The following is a 17792-nucleotide window of genomic DNA, read 5'->3' as shown; positions in this document are numbered from 1 at the left end:
TTACGCTCTGCTTCCAGACTGTTAATGCGTTGGCCGTCTGGACAATAAAAATACCAAAATTACTTTCAATACACGACGATACGTGATTAGTGATGACTCGAGGTTTGTATGTGTTGTGTAAATCTCTCGACGTGGATTAAATCTTCAGTCAGGACTTGAGAGTGTGAGACACCTAGCTGTCAATCACATTAAGACTGAGCTGACTTAGACGCCATGCCAGTCCATAGACACCCTTGACCCTTTCTGACCAAAGTCAGTTCTCTTACGTTGTGTCAAAATTTCTCTTTAGAAGTAGTAACTGAAGGTTGTGTATCGTCTTCATCTTCATCCAGTACAGCAAAGTGAACCCGCAGCCACAAGCTACAATCAAGGCAGCCAACCACGAGCTCGCCCTCATCGCCCACTTCCTCCAAGTCAGCCTCACGAAACTCGTAGCTGTGCTCATTTCCACAGCGACAAGGACGATACCAGCACTCCTGGTCCTCGTCAAAAGCTAAATCATCCAGATCGACGTTTTCCACGCCTGTCTGAAAGGAGCCATCCTGACCAGTCACACCAGTTGGACGAGACACTCGCAGTGCGGCGTCGTAGGCGGCACGGGCGGAAGGGCTAGAGAGAACGTTGAGTGCTGTGGTGATCTGATCAACAGTGAAGAAAACCGATGATGGATCTGAGTTTGCGACTTTGTCTGGGTGGTTGCGGAGGAGGGCCCGATGATAGGCGCGCTTTATGAGGGGTGCAGAGTCATGTTGTGTGTCGAGGAGAGCAGGTGTGATGTTGAGGACTTGGTAGTGTGTGGTTGTGTCTGCCGACACAGATAAAGACAGTGAAGATGTCATGATACGTTTCTGTTTCCTGGAATAGACACTTGGATTGTTAGAGCCCAATTACAAAAGTTGAAGACTTCATCTGTTTGCATCACGTGATGAGATTAGAGCTTGAGATAGAATTTGGGCAAGTATCACAAGCATTGGAAAATGTGAGCTTTTATTGTGGCAGGGACTAGACTGAATGTTGCTAAGAGTTAGGTCTACAGTATCCCCTGTAAGACAGGGTCGTTTGATGGACACAGAGGTGTTTGATATATCACGATGGGAAGCCAAGTCTCGATTGATGCGTAGCAGGTGTTTGACAAGATCGTTGTAGATGTTCTTGTACATAAAAATACATGGGTAAATGTACAGGGCGCACGAAAGCAGTCATTCCATCTGTAGTCTTGTTTATTTGGGGAACTTGGTCCATCCGTATTTGCCCACCTGTCGAGTAATGTTAGTGATACAAGCTCGTGATGAATGGTATACAGCTCTAGTTGGCCATGACTTACTCTCTTCCAGCGCTTGATGAGACTGGGCATATCCAACATTGCCTTTCTCCTTGTCTCCATCCTATGATGTCGTTAGCCATTGCTGTCCCATTTCCCAGCCCGGAACATATCCGGTATGTAACCAGTGCCGTGACAAGACCGCCGACGTACTTTGCAATCATGTGTCGTTCGTGGATATGACCCTTGACCTTCTGTCCCACACCAGTACCCTTTACTCTCAGACCATGCTCAACTCGATGAGCCAACTTGTACTCGGTGGCCTTGCGTGTGTCGGGCAGCAGATCCTCGACACCGTTGTCACGGGCCATCTTGACCAACTCAGCCTGGCGACGATGGGAGTACATAGGGTCCTGCCATTTCCCTGTCACGGGGTGCTTGTAGAAGCGGAAAGGGTTCGGTCTCTCCTCCTGGTATCGAGTCTTGGGGGCGTTTTCGGGGAGGATGGCGGCGGGAGGGTATCGGGCGAAGAAGCGCTGCAGAGGAGCAGGCAGCGACTTGGCGAGGCCGATCAATTGCGGTGCTGAGGCCATGATGGATTTCGCTGTGGTGAAAGCCTGTCAATTCGAGCACCCCGGAAACTGGAGGTTAGATCACGAAGCTCTTCAATCCTCGAGGCTGTAGTGGTGTCGGATGGTCTCGGTTTTTTTATGGGCCATGGTAATCATGTGCTTTGATTGGTTAGATGCGACAATCTGCACTTCAGCCTTGTCAAACTTCACTGATCATCAGTCATCACCCCAGTATGAATAACATGTAATATGAGAAGAAATAAACATAATCAGAATAAAAATATGCTCATATTACTACGTAATGGCCTCAGATAAAGTCATGTGGTGGTGTTGAAGACGTGAATAGCAACGAGCGTCTGTCTACCTTAGGTGTTGCACCTATAATATGATTTCACTTTAAATATCGATCTATTTGGCCTGTATAGATAGGAGGGACGAATTTACAAACTAACATTATATGCTTCTGTTTTTTGCGTCGCAATATTCCATATCAACCATTCTTCATATTCAGGACGTCAAGTTTCATGAAGCTCATCCAATCAATAGAAGGAAGACATTGCGCCACACGCCACAGCAGCCACATAGACCTAGCCTTCCCTACTGATCATCATCTTGAAGCAGGCACTCATCCATGAATAGTTGTCTGAAACTTTATTACTTTGAATTAAAAACGAGGATAAGACTTAGTGGTAATCTATCAAATTTATTCTTTACACCTAACTCGCAACAAAATGCCCCTCGACATCGAAGAGCTATTGCGCAAAAAGAAGGCAGCTGATACCGCCGCCGCGAAACCTCGATTCATCCCAAAGGCTGAACGAGAGCGACTAGCAGCTGAGAAAGCAAAGAAGGAAGAGGACGACAAGAAGCGCAAAGCTTCCGAAGACGATCAGAAACGAAAAGAAGAAGAACAGAAATGGAGATCAAATGGATCATCAAGACCTAACGAATCGAATGGATCGGGGCGCGTGCCTACAGGTCCCAGGTCCATGAACGACGGCCGAGATGATCGAGAACGCGATCGCGACCAAGGACGAGGCCGAGGCCGAGGAAAAGATAAAAAGGGAGATAAGCAGGGAGTAGGCGCTGATAAACAGTCAGCCGAGGACATTGAAGCTACTCTTCTACGGTCTCGATACCTTGGCCCACAAGTGAATCAGCAATCCAACTTCTCTGCGAAGAAGAAGCGCATGCGAACGACAGAGAAGAAGTTCAATTTTGAATGGGATGCAGATGAAGATACCTCTCGCGACAACGATCCGCTATACGACCGGCAGACTGCTGTTAGCCATAGCGGATCATTTACTGGTATCGGCGGCGAATTCGACGATGGGGCCGAGGAACGAGCGCGCAAACGAGCGAGAATGATCGAACAAAGAGATCTAGAGAATGGAAGGGAGAGAGCAGAGGGTATCATGGAGGACTTTTTCCGAGCACGCGACAAGGCAAGGCAACGAGCGGATCGAAGAGGACTAGGTAAGCACTGGTCCGAAAAGTCTCTGGACGACATGCGAGAACGAGATTGGCGCATTTTCAAGGAGGACTTTGGCATTGCTACCAAGGGAGGCATGATCCCTAACCCCATGCGCAGTTGGCAGGAGTCAAATCTGCCGAAACGCCTACTCAACATTGTTGATGATGTTGGATACAAGGAGCCCTCACCCATTCAACGAGCTGCTATTCCTATCGCTCTGCAAGCTCGCGATCTTATCGGTGTAGCCGTCACTGGTTCCGGAAAGACCGCTGCGTTTCTTCTACCACTACTTGTTTACATCTCCGATCTACCGCCCCTGGATGAAATTAACAAGCACGATGGTCCTTATGCACTCATCATGGCACCCACTCGAGAACTGGTCCAGCAAATTGAGACTGAAGCTAGGAAATTCGCAGGACCTCTTGGTTTCCGCGTGGTGAGCATTGTTGGTGGTCATCAAATTGAAGAACAAGCATACAACCTGCGTGATGGTGCTGAAATTGTCGTCGCTACACCAGGTCGTCTGCTTGATTGTATTGAGCGACGACTGCTCGTTCTCTCACAGTGTTGCTACGTGATTATGGATGAAGCAGATCGTATGATCGATCTTGGTTTCGAAGAATCTGTCAACAAGATTCTCGATGCACTACCAGTCACCAATGAGAAACCAGACACAGATGAAGCTGAAAATGCACAAATCATGCAGCGCTACCTGGGCGATAAGGATCGTTACAGGCAGACTATGATGTACACAGCCACCATGCCACCTCTTGTAGAGAGGATCGCAAAGAAGTATCTCCGGCGCCCAGCCATTGTCACCATCGGTAACGCAGGCGAGGCCGTCGACACAGTTGAGCAGCGGGTCGAGTTCGTTTCAGGCGAAGACCGTCGCAAGAAGAGACTGCAGGAGATTCTCTCTTCAGGTGCATTTGGGCCGCCTATCATTGTTTTCGTCAACATCAAGCGCAACTGTGACGCTGTTGCTCGAGACATCAAGCAAATGGGATGGTCTGCCGTCACACTGCACGGTTCAAAGACACAGGAACAGCGAGAGGCTGCCCTCGGCTCTGTCCGCGCTGGTCACACACAAGTTCTCGTCGCAACCGATCTTGCAGGTCGTGGTATCGATGTGCCCGACGTTTCCCTGGTCGTCAACTTCAACATGGCCACGAACATCGAGAGTTACACCCATCGTATCGGTCGTACAGGTCGTGCTGGAAAGAGTGGTGTGGCTATTACTTTCCTGGGCCCTGAAGATACTGAAACCATGTACGATCTCAAGCAGATCTTGAGCAAGAGCTCGATCTCAAAGGTCCCCGAAGAATTAAGGAGACATGAGGCTGCCCAGTCCAAGCCAGTACGTGGCGCCAAGAAAGATAAGGACGAAGGATCTGGAAAGGGGAACTGGCAGCACTAAAAGGCGTTTGCGGTATTGGTCCAACTTGATAATATAAAAAGCCTAAGTAAGGTCATTATAATAGCAACTCTTACAGTACTACGTCGAGTTGAGGCCGAGCAAAAGTGAAGTCACTTCAAACATAGGATACTGTAGAGTGAACTTAATCATAAATTGTCATTTCCGTATCTCTTACTTTTCCTACACTCCTAATCGGCATACTGGCCCAGTACATAAATTCTAGCAAGCTTTTCTTTATCCATCTTCTACTCGAGCTTCAGCTGCTCGAACTGCTTGATTGTCTCCTCGAAGCTGTTCAACTCCTGCTTGGCATCGGCCAGCTTCTTCTCATCTGTCTCGCGAACGGCATCAGAAACCTTCTCAAGGTAACCAGAATCCTTGAGGATCTTCTCCTGCTTCTGGATGCTGCTCTTAGCCTTGTCGAGCTTCTTTTGAGCCTTAGTGATCTCAGCATCGATATCAACGCGGCCCTTGACATGAAGGAAGACGGAAGCCTCGGTGGAGACAGGGTAGGCAACACATCCAGCGGGACGGCTGGCATCGGGGCCGAGGATCTCGACACCCTTGATACCCTTGCCACTCAGAGACTTGATGGAAGACGCCTGGTCCTTGACAGTGGAGAGAGATGTGTCGTTGTAGGCCTGGATGATGACTACAGAAGAATTAGTATTGGGATTCTCTATTATTAAGGGGTTATTGCGTTTACCTTCAGCCTCATCCTTGAGGGCATACTCGGCCATCAATGATCGAGCGGCCTTGGAGCAGCCGAGGACAAGCTCGTAAGCACGCTCAGACTCAGGGTCGTCAAGCTTCTCATTATATGTGGGGTACTTGGCAACCATGATCGACTTGGTCTGGTCTTCGGGTCGTCGGGGCATTCGCTGCCACATCTCCTCGGTAATGAAGGGCATGAAGGGGTGGATCATTGTGAGAGCGGCCTCGAGAGCAGTGTAGAGAGTCTGGATAGCAGACTCACGCTCCTCTTTGGTACCGTCACGGATGATAGCCTTGGAATTCTCAATGTAGACATCGCACAGCTCGTTGTACCAGTATCGGTAGACGATCAATGTGGACTTGGAGAACTCACGGTCCTCGAGAGCACGGTTGATCTCCTTAGCAGCGCTGTTCATCTTGTGAAGAATCCATCGCTCAGCAAGGGTCTCGCCACGAGCAATGCCTGACTTGGAAGGAGTGAAGTCCTGGGGAAGACTTCCCAAGACGTACTTGGTAGCCTGGAAAATCTTGTTACAAAACTTGCGGTATCCGTGGATAACCTTGACATCCAAATTGATGTCACCACCACCAGTTGCGGCGTTGATCATGGTGAAACGCATAGCGTCGGCACCACACTGAGGAATGCCATCAGGGAAGGCAGTCTTCTGGTACTTGGTGGCCTTGGCGACCTCGTTAGGGTGAAGGTTACCCTGGGTAAGCTTGTCGTGAAGAGTCTGGAGCTCGACACCGCCAATAATATCGAGAGGATCGACGACGTTACCCAGACTCTTACTCATCTTACGGCCCTCGGAGTCACGGACAAGACTGTGGCAGTAAACCTCCTTGAAGGGGACCTTGCCAGTCAACTTGATACCGAAAAAGATCATTCTAGCAATCCAGAAGAAGAGAATATCCCAACCTGTCTCAAGGACTTCTGTAGGGTAGAGAGTCTTAAGATCCTGTGTCTGGTTAGGCCAGCCCAGGGTGCTGAAGGGCCAGAGACCAGAAGAGAACCATGTGTCGAGAACGTCTTCATCTTGCTCAAGAGTGTAAGTCTTGCCAGGTAGGGCAGCCTTGGCCTTCTCCTCAGCCTCCTGTCGAGTTCGGCCGGCGAACCAAAGCTTCTCCTCAGGGATATCTCCAGCACCACCTTCAATGTTGGCAAAGTAGACGGGGCATCGGTGACCCCACCAGAGCTGTCGGCTGATACACCAGTCGGTGATATTCTCCATCCATCGGTAGTAGCTCTTTTCAGCGCTCTCGGGTCGGATCTTGATGCTACCGTCTCGAACAGCAGCAATGGCAGGCTCGGCGAGCTCCTTCATGCGGACCCACCACTGGGGCTTCATAATGGGCTCAATGATGTCCTTGGACTTGTCGCACAGAGGAACACTCATCGGGTTGTCCTTCTTGTCGACGTAGAGGCCCTTGGCCTTGAGGTCGTCCTGGATTGTGTAGCGGACGTCGAATCGTTTCTGACCCTTGTAGGCACCGGCGTTCTCGTTCATCAAGCCGTCATCGGTCAAGATGTTAATGAACTCAAGGCCGTGGTTCTGTCCGAGAGTGAAATCGTTGGGGTCGTGGGCGGGAGTGAGCTTGACAGCACCAGTACCGAACTCTCTGTCGACGTACTCGTCGGCGACGATAGGAAGCTTACGGCCCTCGATGAAGGGGTGGATGGCAGTCTTGCCGATGAGGTGCTTGTACCGATCGTCCTGGGGGTGAACAGCGATACCGGTGTCACCCAGCATAGTCTCAATACGGGTGGTAGCGACCTCAATAAGCTCATCAGATCCCTCGACAGGGTATTTGAAGTGGACGATAACACCGAACTCGACCTTCTTGTCGTATCCAGGGACATCGAGCAGGGTGCGGCCGGTCAATTCCTTGTTGACGACCTCGAGGTTAGAAAGCGTAGTGTTGAGCTTGGTACACCAGTTGACAAGTCGGTTGGCTCGGTAAATGGTGCCCTCCTCATAGAACTTGACCCAAGTCTCAGTGACGGCGGCGGACAGGTTCTTGTCCATAGTGAAAGCTAGTCAAAGTTAGTGGCCTTTTCCTCTCATGGTTTATGGCTTGCATACCCTCTCGGCTCCAGTCATAAGATCCTCCCATTTTGGACAGAGAATTGTTGATGCGCTTGTGGTAGTCCTCCTTCCATTCCCAAACAGTGTCGACGAACTTCTCGCGGCCAAGATCGTGCCGGGTCTGACCATGTCTTCTCCAGAGCATGTTCTCGACGACGCTTTGAGTAGAGATACCGGCGTGATCGCAGCCGGGAAGCCACATGGTGGTCTTGCCCTGCATTCGGCTCCATCGGATCATGACATCCTGGAGAGACTCGCCAAGAGCGTGTCCCATGTGAAGGGCACCGGTGACGTTAGGAGGAGGATGAACAATGACGAACTTTCCTTCGTCCTTGATACTTCCATCAGGCTTGAATTCGGGCTTGAAGAGACCCTCCTTCTCCCACCAGTCGTACCAAGCGGACTCGACGGCAATAGGGTCGTATGCCTTGAAATGGGGGTCATCGAACGATCGGATTCGCTTCTTCTCACCCTTGGGGGTGTCCTCGACGTACTCGGGAATGGGCTCCTCCTCAGCCTTCTTCTCTTTAGGCTTCTTCTCCTTAGCAGGCTTGGGGGCGGAGGTGGCAGCCTTTTGCTTCTTTGCTTCGAACTTGGCCTGCTTCTCGGCCTTCTTTCGCTCCTTCTCCACTGCGGTTTCAAGTCAGAGACATGACGAGTAGGTATCAATTTCGGATGTTGCACATACACTCCTTCTCAGTCTTCACCTTGGGAGCGCCGCCGGCAGCAGCAGCAGCGCCGGCATCTTGACCAGAAGCATGGGTTTCGGTGGTAGATTGAGCGATCTCCTTCTTCTCCTCGGCGGGGACGGCTGGAGGGGTACTGGTAGCGTCCTGAATGCCATCACTGGCGCCGACTATAGAGTATAATGGTTAACTTTTTGAACAGGATATGCAACCGAGGATTATTGGGAGTACATACTGGGGTTTCCTCTGCCGCTGTTGGTCGCCATGATTGCTCGCAAAAATGGCCGTTGTCCTCGAGAAATACGCACTCGAAGTGCTCGAACCGGAAGTCTGAACGTCGTGTCGGAGGGAAGCCTTATTAGGGGCTTCAAGTAGGTAAAGAGGTGGTTGAGTCACGCTTCCAATGGCGGGGGAATAACTTTTAGATGGAGGGGCAGAATGTGGCTTAGCCTGACAAAATAAGGCACAAACGTAAGCCAGTATTAGTGTGTTGACTCGTTCTACTTATATTTATATATTTTGTTTTTGGTATACGTCCACAAAATTGCTTTGACTCTTTCAAGTTTCTTCAAAGTTATTGAATGGCTCGTCTCAAAGTCTGATATTTTTAAAGTTATTAACAAATGTTAATCTGTCCGCGCAGATTGATATAAAAAAAAACTCAAAATGGTTCTTCTCAAGACAAAGTTTCCCCAATACAAACGTGACAGGGTTCGTTCTATACTGAATATCTCTGGTGTAAGATTATAAACTTAGTGTCAGTCACCGCTGACATTTCGTGACTCAGAAATTCTCTTCTCGGTGAGATAGTCACTATATTCCTCGAATTATATCAAGACATTCCCGGCGTGACAGAACGATACCGGACCTCCATGTCTTGAGGCCCTTGAAATTATTGTGGCGCTCAGCCACATCTGGGCATGTTTTGGAGTTGAGTGATGACATCCCACCCAGACTTTGCAATCACTTTTCAGGTTTCGCTTTTAATAAATTGCATTTCTCTACCATTCGGACGAAATACTCTAGATACGCGTACTTGGTGGCTTGATTCTCAATCTCAACTTGCTAGCCATTATCCCAATGGCCCTTCGGCTGGCATTGAGGGCTCCTAGGAGCTGTGTGCTCAATAACTTTTCTCCTATAGCTCGAAGGAACTACTCGACAAGTAAAGAACCAAACTACTTTACTGTCGAGCTAAGTCCCAAAACAAAGGTCAACACTCTAACAAATTGTTACTGAAAGTCATTAACATTTCGAAGGATCTCTCGGAATTTCTACAAACTGTCAAGTCTCAAATCAAAATCGCCAACCCTAGTCGTCATGATGCTGCAGTCATCTTAGCTACTCCACAGTATGCGCAATGGCTTGAGAAGGATGGATTCATGAGAGAGTTTGTCGATTTGTTCTCAGGATCTGAAAAGCCACAGCAGTTCCATGTCTTGGGTGCTGTTGTCGATCATATCGCTCCTCCAGTGCCGAGCAACAAGCCCATCCAGGGGTTGTCTATCCTTCGTGGAAAACTTGACTCAATTCTTCCCGGCCTCTGGGCTCCTGAGCCCCCAAAGGTCCGAGAGGATGCTGATAAAGTGGCCGCTCTAACGATGAATCTTGGCAACCCTCACATCACCATTCCTCTTACCAATACGACATTCCTGAATCATAGAACTTCAACACTCATTGCCAGTCGTTATGATCTATCACAAAACTCACCCAAACTAGTTGAGCAGAATGAAAAGTATTCGCAACAGATATCTCTCCCTCTCAAGAAGCAGCTCCCTTCGATCAACGGCCTTGGCATGTGGGCTCCTCTCGTGCCCCTGACCCATCCTCGCGTGGTGACTGAGAGCTTTGGAAACATCGTGCGACGAGTTAGCGTTGAGAATGAATCTGTCCCTGCCTCAAATGAACTTGAGCCAGCTGTCGATGAGTTGCATGTACAAAAATCGGACCTGGTTCAGTCACCAATGGGAATCTGGGCAATCATCACCCCTCCAACCTTTTCTCAATCAGGAAGTGACTCAGATTCTGTTGATCCTGATCCCGAGGCAACTTTCAGAGATGGTGAAAACATTACAGACCTTGTCGCTTCCACGTCCGGTCACCTGGTCGCCCTGTACAAACAGGGTGGCCGTCTGTATCAAATTTGTATGAGACCCTGGCGATACACCTTTCATTGTATCTACATACTAACAGTGTGCAGTGAGCGGCGGTGGTGGCTGGGGCGCAAAGAAGGGTTTACTTTCACTCGACCCTCAGCGCACTCACTTTTCCCTATCTGAGGAAGAAGAGATGCAAAGGTTCATCCAGGCCATGGATGGGGGTAACTTTGTCCCTGTGGGTTCCAAGATTCAATTCTTTGCATCCACGGAGACTTCCGCCACCGAAGCAACTGGGGCCAAAGAGACGGGCGTGGTCTTCGGAACAGCCAGCAAGGTCGAGTCCGAGATCGGCTCAGAGTCATCTCAGCCCGAGGCTCGGTTACTGGAAGATCACTTCGGCGCTCTTTCCAACGATGGCATCTTCGTCACATCCTCCGACGCCGCCGCGGTGACGACGCCTGGTTTCAACAATGACTGGAAGCTCAATGTTCCCAACTCTCGAATTTACATCGGCATCTAGACATGAGGTGTAAGCTAGCTTGGAGTTAATGATTTTATATCCATACCTGTTTGGTGTGTGTAAATTGTACTATAGAAATGTATATCTACCCCCTTCTAATGTCTAAGAGATAGAGATATGTGCTATAGTTGTCCATTGTTACTACTGCTGTGACTTTCTCTTCTTCTGTAGACCCTCTGCTGCTGCTGCCACATCGTCCAAAGTGGTTCCACGCTTTCTCTTACCAACCTTTTCCTGTCCAAGTACCTCATCTTCTGCAATAGCCCTGTAGATATTTGCAGCACCCTCGAACATACCCTTGTCCCAACCTGATTCTTCGTGAAAAGTGAGAGCGATCTCTTCCATCTCTCGAACCCAGCGATAGGCTTTAGGTGGCATACTGGGCACGCCCTTTTCAGCGGTGGCGAGGATAGTTGGGTAGAATGTGCCAAGCTCCTCCTTGAGAGCACCCAAAACCCCAAGGTTGTGGGCCGTTGTGAAAGACTGCGTCGCAATGGCAGTGAATCCTTTGGTCAAGGAAGCGAAACACATCTTTAGTCCACTTGCTGCGCCAATATCAGGGGAGATGTAGTTCATGTTAAGCACAGAAATGAGTTTCTCGCCATGAGGTAGTGAAGTCAACAAATCTGGTCCCGAGATGGGGATGCTAGGACGGTACCAGTTGGAAAAGTCGCTGCTACTAGATGATTTGGCTTGGACGTCGGATGATGCTGTCAGTTTCGGAGACTGCCCCAGTATGCTTCCATCGACAAATCGTATAGGTACATCTTCCTTTTTAACAGACGCTGCGATAGATTTGATTGTTGAAGGCGCAACTGCATTAAGATCGACCAAGTAAAGCTCTTTCTCGCTTGCTGAGTCCTTTACCGCTTTAACAATACGAGCGGCTATAGCCTCGGCGTCCTTGGGTGGAACGACTGAGAGTATAACTGAGCTTTTTTGCACCAGCTCAGTATCAGACTCGAAGAGCTCAACTTGGGCATCACGAGCCCGTTCAATCGTGTCTTGGCTAAGGTCATTGTCAGTTTTATTATCTTGATGCGTGGGGTAGTGGTAGTGTCGGATGGTTTGTCACCTTCGGCCAGAGATGTTAGTTGCGACAACGAAGCCATGGGCAATGAGCAGCTTTGCAATGCCGACGCCCATGTCGCCAATGGACAATAGTCCTATCTTTGGCTCAGATTCAGATACGTTTGACATGATTGTAGATGCTGGATAACCAGTTGCCAAAGTTACGAGTATGTTTGAGATAATTACTTGATGGGGATGGACGGAGGCGGGGGAACAGGGTATGATAAGCCGTCCATGTAAGCGACAAACTGGCTATACTCTCAGCTCATCGGATACCATGATCCGACAACAATGGCATAAAAAGCTTATTGAGAGACATGTTATAGTAAACTTGAAAGACGGCTTTGATTGAATAGAGTATATATGGCTTGAAAAAAACACAATTGTGTCGTCAAATATCACGAGTGACTGACTCCCCTTTCCACGTTGCCCTTTTGCTCCGATTATCCAATCGCACATGGTTTATAGATTGATAACATATAACATAGTCGTCGTCCGATATCTCCAGATACCTTTCTTGTATATAAATTATCTTGGAAAGCTTCGAATGTTTGCCACTGGCACCGACTTCTTCTCATATACTTTGCAACTGCCCACAACCTCTGAGCCATAGCCTTTTCAGTATCCGTTACATAGAGACGTTTCAGTGGAAGAGTATTGTGATAATCGCTAGGACTCCCATTCAGGAGACCTAATATGGGCTCGGGGAATTGCACGGGGCATCAAAAGGCCAAGCGAGATGTTGTTTGTGAACCGGAGACGCTGTAAGAGAAGAGTATGACTGTATATATGATTCGCTGGCAGGTGACTATCAGAAGCAAGAACATGTAGCTGAATCATGATATTGTACCTGATGTTCTATTCATCTCCAATCCTTTTCTTCTTCTGTCCCAGATATGCCAAAAGACGAGACAGAAAGTAGGAAGATTGACAACAATGCCAACTATGGCAATGATAGCTTCTTGAGATACGACCATTAGTAGTGAGTGGTGTTAGGAAGTTTACGTCTGGAATGAGAAGGATAACTCGAAAACAGAAGAGTCAAGTTGGAGGAGAAAGTACTGAATAGAGAGTCATCCCGAGAGTGGGCGATAGTTATAACAAATGAATATGGGAATTCTGGACGAATATACCAAGAAAGGGCCAAAGAGAGATCTAGAGAAGTTGGCTGCGCGTTAATACTCGACCCCTGGCAAAACGAATTCTGGTTAAGTGTACGAAGAAATGACCAAAGCGAATTTCGGACGGACATGGCATTGTGGAGGAAAGATGACAGGGAACCCGGGTCTTCGTCTACTTAAGGACGATATCACAGGTGGCTTATACAGAAAGGAAACATCGAAGCAACAACATACACTATGGCATAACCAAGATACATACAAAATACAGTATGCCTACAAGTGATACTAAGCCCATATGCAATACAGACTGCGTGGTTGAGCATATATATTCGAGGTTAGTTAAAAGAGACCTCCTCGAGGACTTGGCCATAGGTAGGGAGGTAGGTACCTAGGTAGGTGATTCTCAGTTAACCTGTTTCTGATCGGCACTCAGTCTTACCCTTCCAGTTGACGTAGAGCAGGAAGAAAATGTCAAGAGGAGGACTTGATGAGAAATAGTGCATGAATCCGTCTGGCTTTGGGGTTTTCTATTCCACCACCAACAGCTGACCCAACTTGTCTCGCTGTAAATTCTAATCACAGAGAGCTTATCACCATCCTCTTAGCTGTAGGAGCTAACATCCACACACCTGCCTTTTGGAGCAAATGAAAGACTACACTCCAAGCGGCTTGCAATGCTGGAAATCTCAAGATGGTTAAAAGTCTTGTTGTAAAGGGTCTGGACATAAATGCCTAGCCAGCCTTACACTATGGCGCACCTGCGCTCCAGTTTGTAGTAATGTAAGGGCATTTCAAAATAGCCATCTTTCTTCTCGAGAACGGGGCTTTAATCAACGCTCCAGCTACTTTGGTGGGAGGCCGAACAGCACTTCAAGGAGCTGCAGAGCACGGAAGGTTGGATATGATTTATTTGCTGCTTGAGAACGACCAAGATGATGGTTTAGAGGAAAGATGTCAGGAGGCGGCGAAATTTGCAGAGGCCGAATCACGGTTTGAGATTACGCAAATCTTAAGAGAAGATTTTGGGATAAGAATGAATGTTGTATTTTAATAAAAGAAAATCATGTTGGCTAGTTATACTTACACGAATGCGAAGTTAATTGATTAGTGGATATCCCCCACCGTTATATCCAACGGTCGCCACCCGATCGATAGATGAGCTTAATTACTCGCTAGATACGACATGAAGAGCTCTTAAGCACCATTAAGCAACTACTGATAAGGCCAGCAAAAATAATAAATATCTTTATAGTTTGGTGTTGATTTCTAGAGGATCAAATGACATGATAACCAACCACTCAAATTCAAGCCGAGGCTTATACGGCGATACTGTTGTTGGCTGTGAGAGCGACGTCACTCTCAAGGATCCGACCCTGTTTCTGATGTCTCGGGGACCATTCATAACCCGATTCGCCTCTCACAAGATAGCACATGATGACGAACCTTTGACAGTGGATGTTATGAACTGTATGATAGTTGAAGCCATCATTCAATCTATTCATTATCAAACTAAGCTACCTGAACGAAAATCCATCTAACCTTTTCCCACATATCTGACTACAAGACTATCATGGCTCCCCCAGATACATCAGCAACTTCATCAAAGAAGGCGAACCAATCCTCTTCTAAAACACCTAAATCGTCACAAACAAAAAAGAACAAGAAGGAATCACAGCCTACGTCAACTTCAACACCGCGACAACCAGATGAGATAGAAGAAGCCGACACAACAGTACCAGTAAAGACATTCACACCAAAACAAAAGCAAAAAAGAGTCGAATCATCAGAAGATAACGATGCCGACGATGCCGAGAGCGTCTATCTATCATCAGACGAAGAGACTTCATCAGAAGAAGACTCTTCGGACTACGACTCAGACTCAGACGGAAGTGTGGAAGACCTACCTCCTCGACAACTAGCAAGAAGGTCAACAGACCGAGACGTCAAAACCACACCAGGTTCTCCATTCACAATCACGCAGACTCGAAATGAAACTACACGTTGGATAACAACCCAGAACAACGGTGGCATGACACGCGGTACAAGGAGTTATAGTGAGCAGACGACGATGCATGGCCACAACACTAATGGGCCACAGCGAGCGCCCATCAACAGGAACAGTGTCAGCTTCAACATGAGTATCAATGTCGATATGTCGTTCAACGGCCTTGTAACAGGCCGAAATCTGGGATTCTCGGGGGTATGTTGTCATATCGTACGATGCCTTTCCCCAACTCTTTGAGCTGACAAGTACCAGGGATCCCTATCGTATGCATGGAATCGACGCAACACACAAGGGGGTTGATCAAGTTTTCTATTCCGATTGAACAACTCAATATAACTATAAAATGACATTTCAATTATTAACAAGGAGGTCAATCTCAAGGTGGGGATTTTGGTAGAAATGCGCCAAACATTTCGGTGGTGTACATAGTTGCGAGCATACTGAGATAATAGTGTCAGAACAATGACAACACGTCTACTCAATCATGTCGATATCGTCAGCGGCAGCTTGTGCTTGAGGTTGCACGGCTACGGGTGCTTGAGCGGGAGGTGCATCTTGCTGGTTAGCGGGCTCTGCGAGCTCTGCGGGCGCGCTGTCTCCGCCAAAGTAGTCGGCCATCTCAGCGTCAAGTTCCTCCTGTGTCTTCTTAGAAGGGCGGCTGCCTCGGCCACCTCGGCCTCCCTCCTGGTCTCTACCTCCTTCTCTGCCGTCACGTCGAGCACCAGGACGGCGACCACGGCCTCGAGGCATTGGGCTTCGACGAGAGCCTTGACCGGGAACATATCTATCAATTCCCCTTCGGGCGGCGTCATCGTCATCGCGTCGGCGGTGGGGTGAATGCGATCTTCTGTCCCCTGGGCTTGAAATACGCTCTGCAAGTGAACGGCCGGGCATAACGGCAGTATCAAATGGGTTTCGGTTGGGCAGAAGAGTCAATTGAATAGGTTGGCCTGTATTTGGTTAGTCTGACCGCATAAACAAAGCGTTCAAGGATGAGCTCACCGTTAGCATTGGCACCATCGAATTGTTTGACCGCCTCCTCGGCGTCCTCTCTTCGTTCGTAGGTCACGTAGGCGGTGCCCTCAGATCGTCCAGCGCGATCATATCGTAGCTGGAGACGACTGACAGGCCCAATTCGTTGGAAGAGCTCCTAAAATTTTATGAGTAGCTGCAGAATGATTGTTGCGGATGTGCGACGTACAGAGAGGTCATCATCGGTAAGGTCGTAGTGAACGTTTGCAACACGGATCTTTGTGCCCTTGGAGTCTCTATGTTGGCCAAGGTTAGAGGTGTATTTTGCTCGAATATCAGAGGTACGCACTGTTCTGGGGATTCGCGGCGACGGCGAGGAGCAGGTGCCCGGCGGTTGTCTAAACGATGGTCAAAACGGTGTCGTGGGTTAGGGGAAGTGTTGAGTATTACTGTTCTCTTCGAATCGGTCGTGGACCCATTCACTGCATAATATTAGCAACGGTGCGAAGTCAAACGGGCTGAGCATAACTAACCTGTCGATGTTTCGTGAATCGTCGCGAGCAGACTGCAAAGGGGAAGGATGCTCTGGTCAGCAAGGGGTTTTCAGAGTGGAAAGCCGTTCAATCGACAAGAGCTCCGAGCATCGAAAGGATGAGTTGCGAGGAGGGTTGTACAGGTCGAGTAGGCATCATTGGAGAGCGAGGGAAGTCCACCTGCACCGCCCATGTCAACAAAGCCTCATGATGACGGGAATGGCGCATGTACGAACCTTTCTAACACCATCGCGAGGGAAATCGTTACGCGGTTCACGTCGGCGACCTTGTCCACGGTTGTTGCGAGGTCGATTGGAGCGCTGTAAAGGAGAGAAAGAGGTCAGCCTAGATCATTGAGACGAGTCGAGAGCGCGTGCATAGACGGCATAAAACAATAGGAGCTGGATGGGAAATTGAAAACTTACAGTATCAGCAATGATCTCATCGAGACCGCGATCCATCTTGTCAGCCATGATTATCGATATTTTCAAGGAAGATTGGCAGAATTTGCGACAGTGAAATATTGGAAAGAATTAAGTTGAAGAGGAAGGAGAGGTTGTGATGGATGGACGGGGAGCAGATGTCATGGGCGCAGCCACATTTGGGCGTTGTAGACTATAAATGTGGGGATTGCTATGACTTGGAGAACAATAGTCATGGTACGTACTTTCAAGGATATGGGAGACTGAGACTCACAAAGAGCATTAGTCTATTGTATTTTACCATACCTATTTACTATCAGACATGTTGTGTCCTATCCAAGTGATTACAACTGCGTCATTCTGTAATATCTTAAAACTCCTGAAATAAGCCTCAGATTCGAGAAACACTTTCTTCTACCTTACTAAGGTAGTCAATAGTATCTTCAAATCTCCATGATCAGGCTAGAGAACACATTGAATGACCGTAATCGTCACTGTAAGTAATCTCACACATCCTGTAAGAATATCAATAATCCTACCCTTTTTCCAACAAGATTAGTATGATTATACGGAAAATACCTGCGTCGCTGGATAATAATAGAAGTCCCAGCTGCTGGAACCCCCCTAGCGGACCAACCGATTTGCCGCTAGACCTGTTATGGGATACTCCAATTGGACTGAACCCTCAATCAGTCGTCGTGTCTTAATTATCCCTCCGTACTGGCAGGCCAGAAGCCCATCCATCTTTCGTATTCCTTCCCATCTCACGGTCTGATCTTTTTTTATGGCCGTTTCTTTCGTTTCTGTCATTTCCTCTTCTGCGCCCTCCGAAACCTAT

The 17792-nt window shown here is 48.3% G+C and overlaps 8 protein-coding genes across 8 annotated transcripts; 3 read left to right on the top strand and 5 right to left on the bottom strand.

Moving 5' to 3' along the window:
• Positions 1–272: 272 nt before the first annotated feature.
• FSST1_002224 (uncharacterized protein) lies at positions 273–839 on the bottom strand (the record flags this gene model as incomplete). Its single annotated transcript, XM_083228191.1, has 1 exon — positions 273–839. One exon carries the CDS (start codon positions 837–839, stop codon positions 273–275), a length of 567 nt encoding a protein of 188 aa, XP_083092406.1.
• A 381-nt stretch (positions 840–1220) lies between these two features.
• On the bottom strand, positions 1221–1854 carry FSST1_002223 (mitochondrial 54S ribosomal protein mL59; the record flags this gene model as incomplete). The annotated part of the gene is made up of 3 exons (XM_083228190.1): positions 1221–1256; positions 1325–1385; positions 1475–1854. 3 exons carry the CDS (start codon positions 1852–1854, stop codon positions 1221–1223), a joined length of 477 nt encoding a protein of 158 aa, XP_083092405.1.
• A 710-nt stretch (positions 1855–2564) lies between these two features.
• FSST1_002222 (mRNA splicing protein PRP28) lies at positions 2565–4724 on the top strand (the record flags this gene model as incomplete). Its single annotated transcript, XM_083228189.1, has 1 exon — positions 2565–4724. The coding sequence occupies one exon, from the start codon at positions 2565–2567 to the stop codon at positions 4722–4724; it is 2160 nt and encodes a 719-aa protein (XP_083092404.1).
• A 245-nt stretch (positions 4725–4969) lies between these two features.
• FSST1_002221 (valine--tRNA ligase) lies at positions 4970–8477 on the bottom strand (the record flags this gene model as incomplete). The annotated part of the gene is made up of 5 exons (XM_083228188.1): positions 4970–5376; positions 5431–7473; positions 7523–8155; positions 8214–8381; positions 8447–8477. 5 exons carry the CDS (start codon positions 8475–8477, stop codon positions 4970–4972), a joined length of 3282 nt encoding a protein of 1093 aa, XP_083092403.1.
• Positions 8478–9291: 814 nt separating this feature from the next.
• On the top strand, positions 9292–10830 carry FSST1_002220 (uncharacterized protein; the record flags this gene model as incomplete). Its single annotated transcript, XM_083228187.1, has 3 exons — positions 9292–9423; positions 9471–10356; positions 10412–10830. The coding sequence occupies 3 exons, from the start codon at positions 9292–9294 to the stop codon at positions 10828–10830; spliced, it is 1437 nt and encodes a 478-aa protein (XP_083092402.1).
• Positions 10831–10971: 141 nt separating this feature from the next.
• On the bottom strand, positions 10972–12030 carry FSST1_002219 (6-phosphogluconate dehydrogenase; the record flags this gene model as incomplete). The annotated part of the gene is made up of 2 exons (XM_083228186.1): positions 10972–11839; positions 11906–12030. 2 exons carry the CDS (start codon positions 12028–12030, stop codon positions 10972–10974), a joined length of 993 nt encoding a protein of 330 aa, XP_083092401.1.
• A 2562-nt stretch (positions 12031–14592) lies between these two features.
• Positions 14593–15327, top strand: FSST1_002218 (uncharacterized protein; the record flags this gene model as incomplete). Its single annotated transcript, XM_083228185.1, has 2 exons — positions 14593–15222; positions 15280–15327. 2 exons carry the CDS (start codon positions 14593–14595, stop codon positions 15325–15327), a joined length of 678 nt encoding a protein of 225 aa, XP_083092400.1.
• A 174-nt stretch (positions 15328–15501) lies between these two features.
• FSST1_002217 (RNA-binding protein) lies at positions 15502–17005 on the bottom strand (the record flags this gene model as incomplete). The annotated part of the gene is made up of 8 exons (XM_083228183.1): positions 15502–15977; positions 16030–16177; positions 16229–16295; positions 16349–16397; positions 16450–16481; positions 16533–16564; positions 16769–16852; positions 16958–17005. The coding sequence occupies 8 exons, from the start codon at positions 17003–17005 to the stop codon at positions 15502–15504; spliced, it is 936 nt and encodes a 311-aa protein (XP_083092399.1).
• Positions 17006–17792: the final 787 nt, after the last annotated feature.

The sequence above is a fragment of the Fusarium sambucinum genome, chromosome IV (assembly GCF_050947815.1).
Source record: "Fusarium sambucinum isolate potato_lamoka chromosome IV, whole genome shotgun sequence".
NCBI classification, from domain to species: domain Eukaryota; kingdom Fungi; phylum Ascomycota; class Sordariomycetes; order Hypocreales; family Nectriaceae; genus Fusarium; species Fusarium sambucinum.
The sequence above is the reverse complement of the archived record's forward strand: the minus strand, read 5'-3'. Positions and strand labels throughout refer to the sequence as shown.